Genomic DNA, 20,571 nt, shown 5'->3' with positions numbered 1-20,571 from the left:
AAGGGTTTAAACACTGTTTCCCCATGCTTGTTCAGTGAACCATAAACAATTAATGAACATGCACCTGTGGAACGGTTGTTAAGACACTAACAGCTTACAGACGGTAGGCAATTAAGGTCACAGTTATGAAAACTTAGGACACTAAAGAGGCCTTTCTACTGACTCTGAAAAACACCAAAAGAAAGATGCACAGGGTCCCTGCTCATCTGCGTGAACGTGCCTTAGGCATGCTGCAAGGAGGCATGAGGACTGCAGATGTGGCCAGGGCAATAAATTGCAATGTCCGTACTGCGAGACGCTTAAGACAGCGCTACAGGTAGACAGGATGGACAGCTGATCGTCCTCGCAGTGGCAGACCAAGTGTAACAACACCTGCACAGGATCGGTACATACGAACATCACACCTGCGGGACAGGTACAGGATGGCAACAACAACTGCCCGAGGTACAGCAGGAACGCACAATCCCTCCATCAGTGCTCAGACTGTCCGCAATAGGCTGAGAGAGGATGGACTGAGGGCTTGTAGGTCTGTTGTAAGGCAGGTCCTCACCAGACATCACCAGCAACAACGTCACCTATGGGCACAAACCCACCGTTGCTGGACCAGACAGGACTGGCAAAAAGTGCTCTTCACTGACGAGTCACGGTTTTGTCTCACCAGGGGTGATGGTCGGATTCGCGTTTATCGTAGAAGGAATGAGCGTTACACCGAGGACTGTACTCTGGAGCGGGATCGATTAGGAGGTGGAGGGTCCATCATGGTCTGGGGCGGTGTGTCACAGCATCATCGGACTGAGCTTGTTGTCATTGCAGGCAATCTCAACGCTCTGCGTTACAGGGAAGACATCCTCCTCCCTCATGTGGTACCCTTCCTGCAGGCTCATCCTGACATGACCCTCCAGCATGACAATGCCACCAGCCATACTGCTCGTTCTATGTGTGATTTCCTGCAAGACAGGAATGTCAGTGTTCTGCCATGGCCAGCGAAGAGCCTGGCTCTCAATCCCATTGAGCACGTCTAGGACCTGTTGGATCGGAGGGTGAGGGCTAGGGCCAATCCCCCCAGAAATGTCCGGGAACTTGCAGGTGCCTTGGTGGAAGAGTGGGGTAACATCTCACAGCAAGAACTGGCAAATCTGGTGCAGTCCATGAGGAGGAGATGCACTGCAGTACTTAATGCAGCTGGTGGCCACACCAGATACTGACTGTTGCTTTTGATTTTGACCCCCCCCTTTGTTTAGGGTCACATTATTCCATTTCTGTAAGTCACATGTCTGTGGAACTTGTTCAGTTTATGTCTCAGTTGTTGAATCTTGTTATGTTCATACAAATATTTACACATGTTAAGTTTACTGAAAATAAGTTTATATTGAAGCATTCATTCTATCTATCTATGACATTATTCTGGTGAGTAAGGGATTATTTAGTCCTCTAGGGAAACATATAATGACAGAAGAGAAGGTGCATGTATCTAATTATAGACAAGATGACTAACAAATAGACTATCAAAAAATGTAGGAAATCAGAAGCAGAAACATTTGTAAATCAGGCAATAACAAAATCCTGCACCCCCTGTCCAAAAAATAGTTCCCCCGTCTCTGACCTGCAGCACATCTTCTATATCAGCGGGTTAGGGTCGGGTGAAGGCCTCTGATTTTTTTTAACATATAGTCGGGCGGTTGCGGATGGGTTATTAGCAGAGGGAGCAGCCCCCTATCCACATCGACGGGACAGTAGTGGAGAAGGTGGAAAGTTTTAAGTTCCTCGGCGTACACATCATGGACAAACTGAAATGGTCCACCCACACAGACAGCGTGGTGAAGAAGGCGCAACAGCGCATCTTCAACCTCAAGAGGCTGAAGAAATTCGGCTTGTCACCAAAAACACTCACAAACTTTTACAGATGCACAATCGAGAGCATCCTGTCGGGCTGTGCCACCGCCTGGTACGGCAACTGCTCCGCCCACAACCGTTGCCCACAACCCTAAGGCTCTCCAGAGGGTAGTGGTAAGTCGCTCTGGATAAGAGCGTCTGCTAAATGACGTAAATGTAAATGCATCACCGGGGGCAAACTACCTGCCCTCCAGGACACCTACACCACCCGATGTCACAGGTAGGCCAAAAGTATCATTAAGGACAACAACCACCCGAGCCACTGCCTGTTCACCCCGCTATCATCCAGAAGGCGAGGTCAGTACAGGTGCATCAATGCTGGAACCGAGAGACTGAAAAACAGCTTCTATCTCAAGGCCATCAGACTGTTAAACAGCCATCACTAACATTGAGTTGCTGCTGCCAACATACAGACTCAAATCTCTAGCCTCTTTAATAATAAAAAATTGGATGTAATAAATGTATCACTAGTCACTTTAAACAATGCCACTTTATATCATGTTTACATACCCTACATTAATTACTCATCTCATATGTATATACTGTACACTATACCATCTACTGCATCTTGCCTACGCCGTTCGGCCATCGCTTATTCATCAATCTTTATGTACTTATTCTTATTCATTCCTTTACACTTGTGTGTATTAGGTAGTTGTTGTGAAATTGTTAGATTACTGGTTAGATATTACTGCACTGTTGGAACTAGAAGCACAAGCATTTCGCTACACTCACATTAACATCTGCTAAACATGTGTATGTGACAAATAAAATTGGATTTATTAGCAAATTGCAGGCAGGTGCTGGTGAACAAACAGTTGACCGCTAACACACACACACACCTCTCAGGTCAGAAGTAGTGCACTAAAAAAAATATATATATATATTTTTTTTTAGTGCACTACATACATTCTATATATATATATATATATATATATATATATATGTATGTATGTAGTGCACTAAAAAAAATATATATATATATGAGAGAGAGAGAGAGAGAGAGAGAGAGAGAGAGAGAGAGAGAGAGAGAGAGAGAGAGAGAGAGAGAGAGAGAGAGAGAGAGAGAGAGAGAGAGAGAGAGAGAGAGAGAGAGAGAGAGAGAGAGAGAGAGAGAGGGGATATAGGGTGCTATTTGAGACGCATTCTAGAGACAATTAGTGAGAGAATACTGTAACAGACCAGGACCTGTAAGTGCTGATCTGAGACCTGTCCAAATAGTCTTATTCATAATGATAAAAAAAAAAAAAGGCTAAACTGATCCTAGATCAGTACTGCCACTCTGAGACTCTTGGTGAATATGAGCCCAGAACAGGTTGTTTTGTCTCTGTGGAAAGTAGTTGAATGCGTCATAATGTGTTTACCTGATGTTTCTGCGCTCCCCCAGACTTACAGGAAGGCCTCGTACAGCTTTGACTCTGTCTCTGGACGGCATGGTAACCAGCTCTCTCACCAACTCCACTGTGTCTGCTCAACAGGAGAGCGATAGGGCAGAGTAAGGTTATGTCCCAAATGGCAACCTATTTCCTTTTCAGGATTTCTTTCTGCATATGAAATTCTAGGGCGGGCTGCCAAAGTGTTTTTTTTTTTTTTCATGCAGCCTAACGCCGTCAAGTGTCAATTAAAACTCGGGGGTTGGAAAAACGCATTCGGTGTAAACTTAAACAACTAACACCATATAGAAAGTATGTAGAAAAGTGTGCCCCATTTGGGACCGTATTATATGACTGCAGTAAGAACAGCTTAGTGCAGAACAAGCCGTTGTTTTTCAATAGAGGAGGCGCAAGAACAGCTCATAAAGCTCTGGTCAACAGAAGTGCCTTCAGAAAGTATTCATACCCCTTGACTTATTCCACATTTTGTTGAGGTTACAGCCTGAATGGATTAAATATATGTACTTCCATCTACAAATAATGACAAAATGAAAACTTGTTTTTAGATTTTTTGGGGGGCAAATTTATTGAAAATGAAATACAGAAATGTCAGCTGTCAGAGCAGCTTTCCGATCACTGCAACTGTACACAGCCAATCTGTAAATAGCACACCCAACTTCCTCATCCCCATATTGTTATTTATGCTCTTCTGCACCCCAGTATCTCTACTTGCACATCATCATCTGTTCATCTATCACTCCGGTGTTAATGCTAAATTGTAATTATTTCGCCTCTATGGCCCATTTATTGCCTTACCTCCCTACTCTTCTACATTTGCACACACTGTACATAGATTTCTCTATTGTGTTATTGACTGTACGCTTGTTTATGTGTAACTGTGTTGTTGTTCTTGTCGCACTGCTTTGCTTTATCTTGGCTAGGTCGCAGTTGTAAATGAGAACTTGTTCTCAACTGGCCTACCTGGTTAAATAAAGGTGAAATAAAAATAGGATTTTGCCTTTGCCTAGCTCCATTCTGTTTCTTTTTATCCTAAAAACTCCCTAATTCTTGCCAATGACAGGCATACCCATAACATGATGCAGCCACTACAATGCTTGAAAATATGAAGAATGGTACTCAGTGATGTATTGTGTTGGATTTGACCCAAACATAATTATTTGTATTCAGGACATAAAGTTCATTTCTTTTCCACATTTTTGCAGTATTACTTTAGTGCCTTATTGCAAACAGGATGTATGTTTTGGAATATTTTTATTATGTACAGGCTTCCTTCTTTTCACTCTGTAATTTAGGTGTTGGGTACAAAGATGAGGTAGTCAATCTAAAATCATGTTAAACACTATTATTGCACACAGACTGAGTCCATGCAACTTATTATGTGACTTGTTAAGCACATTTTTACTCCTGAACTTATGTAGGCTTGCCATAACAAATACTTATTGACTGAAGACATTTAAGCTTTTCATAAAAATAAAAATAAAACACAATTCCACTTTGACATTATGGGGTGTTGTGTATAGGCCAGTAACACAACAAAATGTGGAAAAAGTCAAGGGGTGTGAATACTTTCTGAAGGCACTATAGGGAATAGAGTGCCATTGGTGACGCACAATAACATGGTACTAACCATTCTCTACTCACCACACACACACACACACACACATGGTACTGACCGTTCTCCATCTGCTCCTTGGCCTCCTCCTCTGACAGCCCTAGTCTCCCTACAGCTGTACCCTGTAGAGGGAGCGGACTCTGCCTGCTACAACCACGCACTACAACACACACACACACACACACACACACACACACACACACACACACACACACACACACACACACACACACACACACACAATCCTCATCTATAGACCTGTGCCTTGCCTGTAACACACACCCACTACACACACAGTGAGTACACCCACCCAGGATAGCTGTTCCTGTCTGCTGTCTGCTGGTCATCCTGTACCTGGTAGCAGTATCCATGGGAACCCTGGGTCCAGGGCTGGCTGTAGGGGGAAGAGGGTGGGAGAGAGAGGGAGAAGCAGGGAGGGAGAGAGAGGGGGAGGAAGAGAGTTGTAAGATAAGATACAGCTGTATTTACAGGACTGTGTCCCTCGTCTGGGCCAAGCCATCAGCCAACTGGGCCCTGGTCAAAAGCAGCAAAGTACTGTATAGGGAATAGGGTGCAATCTGGGGTGCAGTACTCACACTGGCCTAGCTGCCGTTTGGGTCCCCGCGGCTGAGGGGGGAGAGGGGGGTCTGAGCTGGGCGGCCCCTGGTCCTTACTCCATGCCCCCAGCCCCCTCTCCACATCCTGGGGCACAACAGGGCCCTCTGGAGGCCTCCTCCACCTGGAAGGGTGAGGGTTGGATGGAAGAGTGGGGAGAGAGAGGAGATAGAAAGGAAGGGGGAGAGAGAAAAAGAGAGAGAGCGGGAGGGAGAGAATTAATGGAAACACAATGGACAAAAAATATCTAGATTTTTGCAAATGCACGGACCTACACACTCACCTCTTATCAATTGGTTTTGGCGCCTGATCACTCCTATAAGGGGATGCAATGAAGGCACTGGTAAAGCGAGACATGGCTAGCTAACAAGCCAAGTCTTCAACCATACATTCAGCAAAGGACCTGTCTGAGAAAACACAGTAGTTGGAGAACAGTTAGACACGGGCTAATGTATGTAGCTGACCAAACTATCAGAAGTCAGGTAACGTTAGTTAACTCACTCAAAGTGGCTAGCACAGCTAGCTAGATACTGTACCAAGCTAACTTGACAAGCCCGCTAGTTAGCTAGCTAGACAATTTGTGGTCGAAAAAATTGCAAGCTGTGTTTTCTTGATACTTAGTTACTTCAAGTAATTAAGCTGTCAAACGCGTGATGTAAATGGTACATTTCACATACAAGTACAACATCAAACTTACATTGAATATTTTCTAAGCTTAGCTAGCTAGGTTAACGGTTAGCTAATGTTAGCTAGCATACCTAGGCGCTTAGATTCGGCCGTTTGTTATTTCATTCGGATGTTGTATTACGGGCAACGGGAAATTATAACTTTACGCCAAAGATTTGACTAAATATCCATATCAAAATCTATATTTCATCAATGTGAATGCAGCAGAGACCTATAAAGAAGAAAATAACAACAAAAAATTGCTCACCTTTCCTCCAACTGACAAGCATTAAACTAAATTCAGGGAAACAGTCACTAGATGGCACCGTGGAGCCACATACAGTAACATTATACTAGTAATAAATATGCCATGATGCACTCAAATCATACACGAGCTGCAATCGAAACCACAACCATCTGTTTTACATATTTTAATCAAACCAGGCTGATTTCATTGGCTACATCATACATCAGATGTACACAACACACCCCAAGACACATTCAAAACACATGTTTTTGCTTCACACAACATAAATACAGAGATAGGCCAGTCTGTCTGTCATTTAGACTCTTGGCTTTACTGACATAGTATCTTTAGGTTTGAGAAGAAGGTAGGCTATCTAAGGCCAGTCTGTCTGTCAGTTAGACTCTGGCTTAACAGAGATAGCCTACCTTCTCAAACCTAAAGATACTATCACTGTAAAGCCAAGAGTCTAACTGACAGACAGACTGGCCTTAGATAGCCTACCTTCTTCTCAAACCTAAAGATACAGTGAGGGAAAAAAGTATTTGATCCCCTGCTAATTTTGTACGTTTGCCCACTGACAAAGAAATGATCAGTCTATAATTTTTATGGTAGGTTTATTTGAACAGTGAGAGACAGAATAACAACAAAAAAATCCAGAAAAACGCATGTCAAAAATGTTATAAATTGATTTGCATTTTAATGAGGGAAATAAGTATTTGACCCCCTCTCAATCAGAACGATTTCTGGCTCCCATGTGTCTTTTATACAGGTAACGAGCTGAGATTAGGAGCACACTCTTAAAGGGAGTGCAATCTTGCTTACGTGCAATCGGCTAGACGTCTCATCTCGGGTCAGGCCAGGTGGGCTTTGTTTTTTGGACGCTTTAATTTGTCCCTGACGTTCCGACCTGGGTCTAAGAACGGCAAGGCGGACGCCGTGTCCCGGATGTTCTCCAAGTTGGAGGAGAGTGGGGCCAAGACCGAGACGATTCTTCCCCAGAACTTTGTTGTGGGAGCAGTTACGTGGAGGATTGAGGAGGAGGTTCTGGCGGCCCTTCGGACGCAGCCCGGTCCCGGTAACGTTCCACCCGGTCGGTTGTTTGTGCCTGAGTCTGTCCATTCTGCTGTCCTCCAATGGTCCCACGCCAGCAAAATGGCTTGTCACCCGGGGGTGGCTCGGACAATGGCATTACTACGCAGACAATTTTGGTGGCCTGCCATGGGAGAAGATACCCGGAGTTTTGTTGCTGCATGCCCAGTATGTGCACAGAATAAAAGTGCCAATCGGGCCAGCTCTGGACTTCTTCACCCCCTACCTATTCGCCGGCGACCATGGTCGCATCTGGCCCTGGACTTTGTCACTGGATTGCCCTCTTCTGATGGGAACACGGTCATTCTGACTATTGTGGATCGATTCAGCAAGTTCGCCCAGTTTGTGCCCATCTCCAAGCTTCCCTCTGCCTCTGAGATGTCCGAGATCCTGGTTAGGGAGGTTCTCAGGGTCCACGGGTTGCCCAGTGACATAGTTTCCGACCGTGGTCCTCAGTTTACCTCTGCTGACTGAAAATCCTTCTGTTTGGCCATTGGAGCTACTGTCAGTCTCACATCTGGATTTCACCCCCAATCTAATGGTCAGGCGGAGAGAGCCAACCAGAAGATGGAATCCACGCTGCGCTGCCTTGTCTCCTCCAACCCCGCCTCTTGGGCCTCTCAGTTGCCATGGGTCGAGTATGCCCACAATACTCTCCCTACATCTGCTACTGGGATGTCTCCCTTCCAGTGCCTGTACGGTTACCAACCTCCCTTGTTTCCTTCTCAGGAGAAGGATCTCTCGGTACCCTCTGTCCAGGCCCACATTCATTGTTGCCACCGGACCTGGCATCGGGCCAGAAAGGCTCTCCTTAGAGTTTCTGACCGGTATCAGCTCCAGGCGAATCGTCGCCGGATTCCAGCCCCCGCTTATGCCATCGGAGATAAGTTATGGTTGGCTACACGGGATCTTCCTCTGCGGACTGAGTCGAAGAAACTGTCACCGAAGTTCATTGGTCCGTTTGTGGTGGAGAGAGTGATCAATCCTGTTGTGCTTCGACTCAAGTTGCCTAGAACGCTCAGAGTCCACCCCACCTTTCATGTCTCCTGCCTCAAGCCTGTGCACCTCAGTCCTCTGCTGCCCCCTCCGCCTCCTCCTCCTCGGATGATCGGAGGTGGTCCAGTCTACACGGTGCGCCGCATCATGGATTCCAGACGTCGGGGTTTCCAGTATCTCGTGGACTGGGAGGGGTATGTTCCTGAGGAGTTGGATTCCTCGGCGGCAGATCCTTGATGATGACCTCCTTCGTGACTTCTACCGCCTCCATCCTGGCGCTCCGGGTTGTCTGCCCGGTGGCGTTCGTCGGGAGGGGGGGGACGGGGGGGGGGGACGGGACGGGACGGGACGGGTACTGTCATGAATCCCGCTTCCTGAGTCTGTTTTCTGCATGTTCTCTGTTTTGGAGTTGTTTCCTGAGGTTTCTGAACACACCCTGTCTGGTTGCCGGGCGATGAAGCTAGGCGGGTGATCTCTCGATTACCCGCAGCTGCATCTCATCAGCCATCTGCACACCTGGTCCTGATCATCACCTCTTCTCTTCATAAGCTCTGACCTGACATCCATTCCCTGCCGGATCGTTAGCAATGAACAGTATGTTGTGTCAGCGTATCAGCCTCATGTTACCAGAGTTAGTTTTGTTCTGTACTTTTTGCCGGTTACTCACCCTCGTTTACTCTGTCTACAGTCATCCTCCCAGAACATTCACCCCCCTTGCCTGGCCGTCGGTGGTTTCAGTGACATCATTGGATCTGCCAATTCACTCTCATCAACTCACCGCCGCTGCCGCTCCGTCTCCTGGATTATTCTATTTTCACCTCGAGTCTGTAAATAAATATTCACCTTCATTTTACTCACCTTGTCCTGGTCTGCTTCTGGGTTCAGCTTTAAAGAATCATGACATTTTAGGTGATTGTAGAATTTAACGTCTCTTTTCTGGATTTTTCCCAGATCCTAATTGATATGTCAAATTTTGTTCCTTTTGATGGCATAGGTCCTTCTTGCGTTGTCTCTCAGATCGTTCACAGAGCGTCTGCTAAATGACTTAAATGTAAATGTATATGGACTATTCTGAGGAAATAGACTTCGACATGGACACTCGTGAGAAATGGACTTGGGAACAGATTCTGGCTGGAGAGGGCCCGTGGAGAAAGGCTGGTGAGGACCGGGAACGCTACCAGGGTACACGACTGGCGAGGAAGCCGGAGAGGCACCCCCAATAAATAATTTGGGGGGGGCACACAGGTAGTTTGGCTAGGCCTAGGAAGAGCCATAAGCCAGCTACCCGTGAGTACATGGAGGAGCGTATGGAGTGGAGGGCGCCGTGTTTCGCTGAGGTGCGCACTATCTTGTCCATACGCACGCACAGTCCGGTGTGCGCCATTCCAGCCCCTCGCAGATGCCGTGCTAGAGTGGGCATCCAGCCTGGTAAAAGGATGCCTGCGCAGCGCGTCTGGTCGCCGGTACGCCTCCTAGGACCAGGCTACCCTACTCCCGCTCTACGCACGGCAACCATCAGGCCCCTGCAGAGCCCAGTTCGCCCTGTACCAGCACCCCGCTCGTACAGGGCTGTTAGTTCCATCCAACCAGGACGGGTTGTGCAGGCGGTGCGGTCACAGCCACCTCTGCGCCTCCATGGCCCAGTCTTTCCGGTTCCCGCCTCTCGTGCTATCCCGGAAGTGAGTTCCTCCAGTCTGGCATGACCAGTACCAGCAACCCGGACCAAGCTTCCCATGAGTCGGCCTAGTCCTATTCAGCCTGTTCCCGCTCCTCGCACTAGCCCTAGGGTGCGTGTCTTCAGCCTGGTACCACCTCTACCAGCCCCACGCACCAGGCTTCCAGTGCGTCGGCCCAGCCTCAAGAGCCCGGCACCAGTGTGCAGTCCAGAGTATCCGGCACCAGTGTGCAGTGTGCAGTCCAGAGTATCCGGCACCAGTGTGCAGTCCAGAGTATCCGGCACCAGTGTGCAGTCCAGAGTATCCGGCACCAGTGTGCAGTCTAGAGTATCCGGCAACAGTGTCTACTCCTGAACCGAGGGAGACTGCCTGCGACCCGGAACCAAAGGGGTCTGCCTGTGACCCGGAACCGAGGGGGCCTGCCTGTAACCCGGAACCGAGGGGGTCTGCTTGCGACCCGGAACCAAGGGAGCCTGCCTGTGACCCGGAACCGAGGGGGTCTGCTTGTGACCCGGAACCGAGGGAGTCTGCCTGCGACCCGGAACCAAGGGAGTCTGCCTGCGACCCGGAACCGAGGGAGTCTGCCTGCGACCCGGAACCGGGTCAGTCTGTCTGCGACTCAGAACTGAATGTGACTGTGTATTGAATGAGTCTGCCTACAGCGTGGAAATGAAGGAACCTGCCCACGATCCACAACGGATTGAGTCTGTCTACGACCCGGACCCCAATGACTTTGCCTACAACCTGGAGGGCAGGAGGCCGGAACCAGAGCCACCTCCAGGATAGGTGGGTTGGGGAGGGAGGGTGTAGCACAGTGCCGTCGTTGACGGCAGCCACCCTCCCTTCCCTCCCTTATTGTTTAGGGGTATTTGTTTTTGTTGTAGTTGTAGTTTTGGGGGATTTTTTTTTTTTTTTTTAGGTGCATTCGGGGTATGCACCTTTAGGGGGTGGGGGTACTGTCACGTCCTGACCAGCAGAGGGTGTTGTTGTGTAGTTTTGGTCAGGACATGGCAGAGTATGTCTGTGTATGTGCGTTCTGGGTGTTGTATTTCTATGTGGGTCTGTGTGGCTCCCGATCAGGGACAGCTGGTTATCGTTGTTCCTGATTGGGAGTCGTATGTTTGTCACTTGGGGTTGTGGGTGGTTGTGCTAACACTGCTAGTCTTTGGTATGTACGTAGCCTGTTAGCCTGTTAGTCGTTTTTGTTTGTTGTTTTTTCCAGTGGATACTTTGCTCTTATATATTAAAAAGATGAGCATCTACATTTCACCTGCTGCAGTTTGGTCTCTTCAACACGGCTGTAATTATGACATACAGAGATTTACTGTCAAGGCCCAGGTCTGACAGAATCTGTGCAGAATATCTAGGTGCTGCGGTAGGCCCTCCTTGGTTGGGGACAGAAACACCAGATCATCAGAAAACAGACATTTGACAGTAGGGTGAGGCCGGGTGCTGCAGACTGTTCTAGTGCCCTTGCCAATTCATTGATATATATGTTGAAGACGCACATGCCAATTTGAGTCAAAAGCTTTTTTGAAATCAACAAAGCATGAGAAGACTTTTCCTTTGTTTTGGTTTGTTTGTCAATTAGGGTGAATACGTGGTCTGTTGTACGGTAATTTGGTAAAAAGCCAATTTGACATTTGCTCAGTACATTGTTTTCACTGATGAAATGTATGAGTCTGCTGTTAATGATAATGCAGAGGATTTTCCAAAGGTTGCTGTTGACACATATCCCATGGCAGTTATTGGGGTCAAATTTGTCTCCACAGCAGGAGTACCAATCCAGACACCACTACAGTATCCACCACCCAGCATGAGTACCAATCAAGACACCACTACAGTATCCACCACCCAGCATGAGTACCAATCTAGACACCACTACAGTATCCACCACCCAGCATGAGTACCAATCTAGACACCACTACAGTATCCACCACCCAGCATGAGTACCAATCTAGACACCACTACAGTATCCACCACCCAGCATGAGTACCAATCTAGACACCCTTACTGTCTCCTCTCTGCTCTAGAGAACAATGGATGTTTCTGGGTTCTAACTGGTTCCAGATCAGTGGTAGTGGCTAATGTTCTCTGTTCTCCTCTCTCTCTCCCCAGGGCCCAGGATTCCACTTGTGTGTGTGTGTGTGTGTGTGTGTGACTGCATACATCTTTGTCAGTGTGTGTGTGTGTGTGTGTGTGTTCTGTGTTCAGCTAGTAGAACCCTCTACCCAGGGTTCTACTAGCCTCCAGTGGAACATCTGTCAGTGCTGGGGTCTCCACGACAACAATAATACACCGCTCTCATCCTGACAGGATGGTGTGTGCTGCCAACACTTAGCCCCAAGATGACATGTGTGTGTGTGTGCCTGCCTACATCTTCACCACTGCCTGTGTGTGTCTGCCTACATCTGTACCACTGCCTGTGTGTGTGTGTGTGTGTGTCTACATACATCCGTGTGTGTCTGCATTCGTCCCTGCCAGTGTGTGTGTCTACATACGTCTGTGTGTGTGTGTGTGTGTGTGTGTGTGTGTGTGTGTGTGTGTGTGTGTGTGTGTGTGTGTGTGTGTGTGTGTGTGTGTGTCTGCATACGTCCGTGTGTGTGTCTGCATACGTCTGTGTGTGTGTGTGTGTGTGTCTGCATACGTCCGTGTGTGTGTGTGTGTGTCTGTATACGTCCGTGTGTGTGTGTGTGTCTGTATACGTCCGTGTGTGTGTGTGTGTGTGTGTGTGTGTGTGTGTGTGTGTGTGTGTGTGTGTGAAGGAACACATAATAAAACACATGGTTTCCCCCTCTGTACTGTCTGAGGGGTCTGACCCATTGAAACGGATATCACAACAACAGCTTTGGTTCACTGATGTTTACTAACACAACGTGACACACAGCTCATCCCCAGGGTCAGCTAAGGAGATAGCTGTGTGTGTGGATTGGTTTGTGTGTGGATGTGTTTAACTAAGTCCCCACAAGAATAGAAAATGAACAAAAATTTGCCCAACTGGGGACATTTTGTTTGTCCCCACAAGGTCAAATGCTATTTCTAGGAGGTTTAGGGTTAAGGTTAGAATTAGTGTTAGAATGATGTTAAGGGTTAGGAGGTAGTGTTAGGAGCTGGGGTTAGTTTTAGGGTTAGGAGGTAGGGTTAGGAGCTAGGGTTAGTTTTAGGGTTAGGAGCTAGGGTTAGTTTTAGGGTTAGGAGCTAGGGTTAGGAGCTAGGGTTAGTTTTAGGGTTAGGAACTAGGGTTAAGAGCTAGGGTTAAGAGCTAGTGTTAGGAGGTAGGGTTAGGAGCTAGGGTTAGGAGCTAGGGTTAGTTTTAGGGTTAGGAGCTAGGGTTAGTTTTAGGGTTAGGAGCTAGGGTTAGGAGCTAGGGTTAAGAGCTAGGGTTAGGAGCTGGGGTTAGTTTTAGGGTTAGGACGTAGGGTTAGGAGGTAGTGTTAGGAGCTAGGGTTAGTTTTAGGGTTAGGAGCTAGGGTTAGTTTTAGGGTTAGGAGCTAGGGTTAGGAGCTAGGGTTAGGAGGTAGTGTTAGGAGGTAGTGTTAGGAGCTGGGGTTAGTTTTAGGGTTAGGAGCTAGGGTTAGTTTTAGGGTTAGGAGCTAGGGTTAGTTTTAGGGTTAGGAGCTAGGGTTAGGAGCTAGGGTTAGTTTTAGGGTTAGGAGCTAGGGTTAGTTTTAGGGTTAGGAGCTAGGGTTAGTTTTAGGGTTAGGAGCTAGGGTTAGTTTTAGGGTTAGGAGCTAGGGTTAGGAGCTAGGGTTAGTTTTAGGGTTAGGAGCTAGGGTTAAGAGCTAGGGTTAAGAGCTAGGGTTAGGAGGTAGGGTTAGGAGGTAGGGTTAGGAGGTAGGGTTAGGAGCTGGGGTTAGTTTTAGGGTTAGGAGGTAGGGTTAGGAGGTAGTGTTAGGAGCTAGGGTTAGGAGCTAGGGTTAGTTTTAGGGTTAGGAGCTAGGGTTAGTTTTAGGGTTAGGAGCTAGGGTTAGTTTAGGGTTAAGAGCTAGGGTTAGGAGCTAGGGTTAGTTTTAGGGTTAGGAGCTAGGGTTAGTTTTAGGGTTAGGAGCTAGGGTTAAGAGCTAGTGTTAGGAGCTAGGGTTAGTTTTAGGGTTAGGAGCTAGGGTTAGGAGCTAGGGTTAGTTTTAGGGTTAGGGGTTAGGAGCTAAGATTTAAAATTAGCTTTTTGGCTTAAGGTGGTGTGTGTGTGTGTGTGTGTGTGTGTGTGTGTGTGTGTGTGTGTGTGTGTATCGGTTTGTGTGTGTATGTGTGTGTTAGGGTTGGGTCATTGAGGGCATTTTTATAGGGCTGAGTTGGACAGTTAGGATGGAGTGCCAGGAAATGATGTCATCAATGGCTGCAGTGTTACACATGTCCTGTCAGAATGGAGGAGAGACAAGGAGAGGTGGAGAGAGTGGAGGATAGACAAGTGGAAAGGAGAGGTGGAGAGAGTGAAGTAGAGAGAAGGAGAGATGGAGAGAGTGAAGTAGAGAGAAGGAGAGGTGGTTGAGAGTGGAGGAGAGAGGAGGTAGAGAGAAGGAGAGGTGGAGAGAGTGAAGGAGAGACAAGTGGAAAGGAGAGGTGGAGAGAGTGACGGAGAGAGAAGGAGAGGTGGAGAGTGAAGGAAACACAAGTGCAATGGAGAGAGTGAAGGAGAGAGAAGGAGAGGTGGAGAGAGTGGAGGATAGACAAGTGGAAAGGAGAGGTGGAGAGAGAGAAGGAGAGAGAGAAAGAGAATAAGCGGAAATAGCCATGTTAACACTTCAGAGAGAGAGAACACTAACAGCCACTAACCTACTGCAAGCAATTAACGCACACACACACAAACAAACAAACACACACACACAAACAAACTCACACACACAAACAAACTCACACACACAGACAAACTCACACACACACTACTTATAAGATGCACTGTATTTGATTAAAAAAGGGAAAAAACAGCGTTTGCGTGTTAGACTGATCATAACAAGTATTTTATTAAGTAGTTAACAGTAGTTGTTATTGGATATTAACATGCTCTCATAATAAACTGTCATCAGAAATGGGCATCAGTAAAAAGGAACATGGAACTTTATTGATCACTTTATTTGTCCATTTACATGTTCTTCTAGTTGTGTGGTATTCACCATATTAATCAGGTGTGGAGATGTTACCATGTGATAACTTTATTGATAACTTTATTATCGTCCATTATTATTGATACCTTTATTATTGATAACTTTATCGTCGAAGAAATTGTCCAATTGATAATGTTATTATTGTCCGTTATTATTGATAACTTTTCCGTAAATAATGTTATTATTGTCTGTTATTATTGATAACTTTATTATTGTCCGTTATTATTGATAACTTTATTACTGTCCGTTATTATTGATAATGTTATTATTGTCTGTTATTATTGATAAGTGTATTATTGTCCCCCGCACCTCTCTGATTCAGAGGGGTTAAATGTGGAAGACATATTTGGGTTGAATGCATTCAGTTGTACAGCTGACTAGGTGTCACCTTCCCCGTTACATGGAAATCAATTCAGTTGTTTACTGTAGTTGATGTTTCACTACATCCATGGACTCACACACACACACACACACACACACACACACACGACTGGACTCGCCGAGTCACCGTTGTTGACTGGCCCTGGTTGAGTCACACTAGAGTCACATAAAGGATTTAATATGGACACATAATACTCCCACACACTGAACACACACACACACACACACACACACACACACACACACACATTGAACAGAAAACACACTTTAAGGTGTGTGTGTTCATGCTCACATCAACACAGTCTGAACAGAAATGCTTCAGAGAAAATTCCTGATAATAATCCTAACTACCAATCTGTAAAGTCCTTTTCCAGTCAAAATACAACATTTCAAATGAAGTGCATACAAGCTTCTAAAGAGTGAGCCTCGGCAAATGTCATCTGAATGATTTATCACAGTTCAGTGGTACTGTAGGTAACCAACCAACCGCCAACCCGCCCCAGCATACTTGTTTATGAAACATTTATCACTTCAATCATTAATTAGTTGAAAGATAAAAGCATGACGTGTTTTATTACGTCTGTCTGGTTAGGGATTGATTGTCAGTTCAGTGATTGGATAAACTAGTGAGTCACAGTTTCTGAGTGCCAAAGGGCACCCTACACCTTCCCTATGGGGGGAATAGGGTGCCATTGTAGGGAATAGGGTGCAAAGCAGGGAAACAACAACTGAAGGTGGGTATATGTTCTGTTTCTGTTATTACACTGTGATGGTTTGGATGGAGGATTATTATATATATTTTATTAACCCTTTATTTAACTAGGCAAGTCAGTTAAGAACTAAGGCCAAACCTGGACAACACTGGGCCAATTGTGCACCGCCCTATGTGACCCCCAATCACATTCGGATGTGATACAGCCTGGATTTGAACCAGGGACTGTAGTGACACCTCTTACACTGCAGATGCAGACCGCTGCGCCATTCGGGAGCCCACTCAGGGTTGAGGGAGAGATGAGAGGGAAGGGGTATAGAGAGAGAGAGTGAGGCAGGAATGGAGGGATGAAAGGAGGGGAGGTTGTACCATGTGTCATTCTACGTATTAGGAGTATGCCACATGTTATCAGATCAGCAGAGCTTGGGCTCTTTATTTTGGAAAAAGACAAAAGCTCCTCTTCTTGTCTTTCCAGTTAGTGGTTGAGTTGTTTGTTATTAGTTTTCTTGGTGTTCTGCCTCTCAGCACAGAGAGACTCCCAGTAGGAGTCAAACCAGGTTAACTATGGAAAACACAGGCCACGTGGGTCTCCCCTCTCTTGCCCTTCTCTCTCTTCCTCCCTTTCCCCCTCTATCTCCCGCTACCTCTCTCCATCATACACACACACACAGATAACTTGGAGAGTTCCATGTTTGGCATGGGTCCTCAGATCCTCAAAAGGTTCTGCAGCTGCACCATCGAGAGCATCCTGACTGGTTGCATCACTGCCTGGTATTGCAACTGCTCGGCCTCCGACCGCAAGGGACTACAGAGGGTAGTGTGAACGGCCCAGTACATCACTGGGGCAAAGCTTCCTGCCATCCAGGACCTCTATACCAGGCGGTGTCAGAGGAAGGCCCTAAAAATTGTCAGACTCCAGCCACCCTAGTCATAGACTGTTCTCTCTGCTTACCACACGGCAAGCGATACCGGAGCGCCAAGTCTAGGTCCAAGAGGCTTCTAAACAGCTTCTACCCCCAAGCCATAAGACTCCTGAACATCTAATCAAATGGCTACCCGGACTATTTTTTTAACTGCATTGTTGGTTGGGGCTCGTAAGTAAGCGTTTCACTGTAAGGTCTACACCTGTTGTATTCAAGTTGTATTGTGACAATACAATTTGATTTGATTTGTAGGCTTTGGTCCTACAGCCAGTACTAATACACCTGATACAACTGATCAACCACTACCTGGATTAGTTGATTGAGTGTGTTAGTGCTGGGCTGGAACAAAAACCTGCCCTGCACATCCTATAGCTGTCCAGTACCAGTAGCAGGCTGACCCCTGGTCTAAACTAGGCGTTTAAATAGGAGGTCTTGTGTGGACAACACCACAAGAGTGCGCAGCGTCCTCTCTCTCTCTTAGTCTTCCTCTCTCTCCTCATCTCAAACCTTAGCCAATTCACCCCCATTTCCTCCCTCCCTCCCCTCTTCTCTCGCTCTCTAGTCCCTGCCAGTAGCTCCGCTCCATAGACGCAGGCGGCGCTGAAACCCTCTCAGCCACCCCTGCTGTCAGCGCTTAGCCGACGGGGGCAGCTCGCAGCTTGAGCCGAGAGAGAGAGGGAGAGTGAGAAATATGGTTGGCAATATGTGCGGTCGCAAGCTGGCTCGCCGCTCCAAATCAGCGCTGATTGTCGCGCTGACAGTTCTCCTGGTTCAGACGCTGATCGTATGGAACTTTAGTACCCTGGATATCGGGGAAGAAGGGGCCAATAGTAGGCGGGAGAAGAGGGACCAAGTCGGGGGCATCAACAAAGCCTACAGCCAGTACCCCCGGAGCGGGCTGCCAAAGAGGCATCACCAACCTCCGCTTGGGAAAACGGCTGTCCGACACAAGCAACAACCGGTAAGATTAGGGAGCGAATTTAAGTCTGCCTATTATTTTGTAATTTTAACGACGATTTTTAAAATCGATAACGACTAGCGTGATTACCGTTAATTTGATATGCTACCATTCCTGATTAATTGTATAGGCTACCATCCCCCACTACGCGTGGTTTATTGTATTGTAGGCTATATTGTATTGTAGGGTAGGAAGGCTGTTAAGCATGGAATTGTTGTCATCAGATGAAGCAAGAAGCCAGCGTGTATTTGGATGACAAAGATGTTGCTTAGCTGTTGTTACCCATAGATGTTGATAAACTGGTGTAAACTAACCAGTCTTTAGGAATGGTCGTGGTATATTAGACTAGTGTGATAATGGACCACGGGAGAGCGTGAGAGAGCGACACGGCTAATCGGATAGGTCTTTTTTAATGTAGAGTTGGTTTCTATTGGTAACGCGCTCTTACGCTGCTTTTACGTCTGACCTGTGGCAGTTTTCTAGTGACCAGCCTGTCTATTACTGTAGGGCGCTATCAATGTGTGTGTGTGTGTGTGTGTGTCTGTGTGTGTGTGTTGCGCAGTCTCTGGTACAGTGGTAGACTCGTGGGTGGGATAATAGCCACAGACAGGCTTAGGTAGGAGTTTAAAGATTAATTTAGAGAGAAAAGAGAGAGAGAAGGAGGGATAGAGGTCTGTCTGAAAGACCGACAGTGTGTGCGTACGTGCGTGCCTGTGCGTGTGTATGTATTTAGTAGCGCACGTGTAAACTTCCTCTCTATCGTTCTCACAGGATACAAAAGTTGTCCCAAACTCCAGAGAACTGACGGCCATTTATTTTCCTCTCCTCCTTGTCTTCCTCCCGTTTATTTTGTCTATCTTTGATAACAGACTGCATGTTGTTAAGTAGTGTTTAATGTCCCTGTGCATATCCAGGCTACTGTTGAAAGAGTGTGTGTGTGTGTGTGTGTGTATGTGTGTAAGTGTGTTGAGAGAATGATGATGATAGAGGATTGTGACACGTTTCCTGTCTCTTCCACCCGTCCTGATGCCGTTATTACATGCTGGTCCATATCTATCAGAACCAGATGATGTGTTATAGTGTATGGTTACTGGTCCATATCTATCAGAACCAGATGATGTGTTATAGTGTATGGTTACTGGATCATATCTATCAGATGATGTGTTATAGTGTATGGTTACTGGTCCATATCTATCAGAACCAGATGGTGTGTTATACTGTATGGTTACTGGTCCATATCTATCAGATGATGTGTTATACTGTATGGTTACTGGTCCATATCTATCAGATGATGTGTTATAGTGTATGGTTACTGGTCCATATCTATCAGACAGATGATGTGTTATAGTGTATGGTTACTGGTCCATATCTATCAGAACCAGATGATGTGTTATAGTGTATGGTTACTGGTCCATATCTATCAGAAACAGATGATGTGTTATACTGTATGGTTACTGGTCCATATCTATCAGAACCAGATGATGTGTTATAGTGTATGGTTACTGGTCCATATCTATCAGAACCAGATGATGTGTTATAGTGTATGGTTACTGGTCCATATCTATCAGAACCAGATGATGTGTTATAGTGTATGGTTACTGGTCCATATCTATCAGAACCAGATGATGTGTTATAGTGTATGGTTACTGGTCCATATCTATCAGAACCAGATGATGTGTTATAGTGTATGGTTACTGGTCCATATCTATCAGAACCAGATGATGTGTTATAGTGTATGGTTACTGGTCCATATCTATCAGAACCAGATGATGTGTTATAGTGTATGGTTACTGGTCCATATCTATCAGAACCAGATGACGTGTTATAGTGTATGGTTACTGGTCCATGTCTATCAGATGATGTGTTATAGTGTATGGTTACTGGTCCATATCTATCAGAACCAGATGATGTGTTATAGTGTATGGTTACTGGTCCATATCTATCAGAACCAGATGACGTGTTATACTGTATGGTTACTGGTCCATATCTATCAGATTATGTGTTATAGTGTATGGTTACTGGTCCATATCTATCAGAACCAGATGACGTGTTATAGTGTATGGTTACTGGTCCATGTCTATCAGATGATGTGTTATAGTGTATGGTTACTGGTCCATATCTATCAGAACCAGATGATGTGTTATACTGTATGGTTACTGGTCCATATCTATCAGATGATGTGTTATAGTGTATGGTTACTGGTCCATATCTATCAGAACCAGATGATGTGTTATAGTGTATGGTTACTGGTCCATATCTATCAGAACCAGATGATGTGTTATAGTGTATGGTTACTGGTCCATATCT

The 20,571-nt window shown here is 46.3% G+C and overlaps 2 protein-coding genes across 5 annotated transcripts in view; one reads left to right on the top strand and one right to left on the bottom strand.

The window, feature by feature from the left end:
• LOC106591170 (transmembrane channel-like protein 5) overlaps positions 1 to 6,610 on the bottom strand; it is a 48,070-nt gene extending 41,460 nt beyond the window's left edge. For 2 of the 4 annotated variants that reach the window (XM_045719649.1, XM_045719650.1), the window contains exons 1-6: positions 6,449 to 6,610; positions 5,798 to 5,921; positions 5,496 to 5,638; positions 5,210 to 5,293; positions 4,961 to 5,059; positions 3,258 to 3,360 (exon numbers count right to left, since the gene is read on the bottom strand). In XM_045719649.1, the coding sequence (XP_045575605.1) occupies positions 3,258 to 3,360; positions 4,961 to 5,059; positions 5,210 to 5,293; positions 5,496 to 5,638; positions 5,798 to 5,871 (503 nt within the window). In that variant the 5' untranslated portion in view covers positions 5,872 to 5,921; positions 6,449 to 6,610. The remainder of the gene's footprint in view (positions 1 to 3,257; positions 3,361 to 4,960; positions 5,060 to 5,209; positions 5,294 to 5,495; positions 5,639 to 5,797; positions 5,922 to 6,448) is intronic. The other 2 variants (XM_045719652.1, XM_045719651.1) reach the window with 2 other exon arrangements.
• Positions 6,611 to 17,872: 11,262 nt separating this feature from the next.
• LOC106606223 (xylosyltransferase 1) overlaps positions 17,873 to 20,571 on the top strand; it is a 64,300-nt gene continuing 61,601 nt past the window's right edge. The window contains exon 1 of the mRNA XM_045719648.1: positions 17,873 to 18,267. Within this exon, the coding sequence (XP_045575604.1) occupies positions 17,998 to 18,267 (270 nt within the window). The 5' untranslated portion in view covers positions 17,873 to 17,997. The remainder of the gene's footprint in view (positions 18,268 to 20,571) is intronic.

This window comes from Salmo salar, chromosome ssa06 (genome assembly GCF_905237065.1).
Source record: "Salmo salar chromosome ssa06, Ssal_v3.1, whole genome shotgun sequence".
Lineage (NCBI taxonomy): Eukaryota > Metazoa > Chordata > Actinopteri > Salmoniformes > Salmonidae > Salmo > Salmo salar.
Note: the sequence above shows the minus strand (reverse complement) of the source record. Positions and strands in the feature narration are given on the sequence as shown.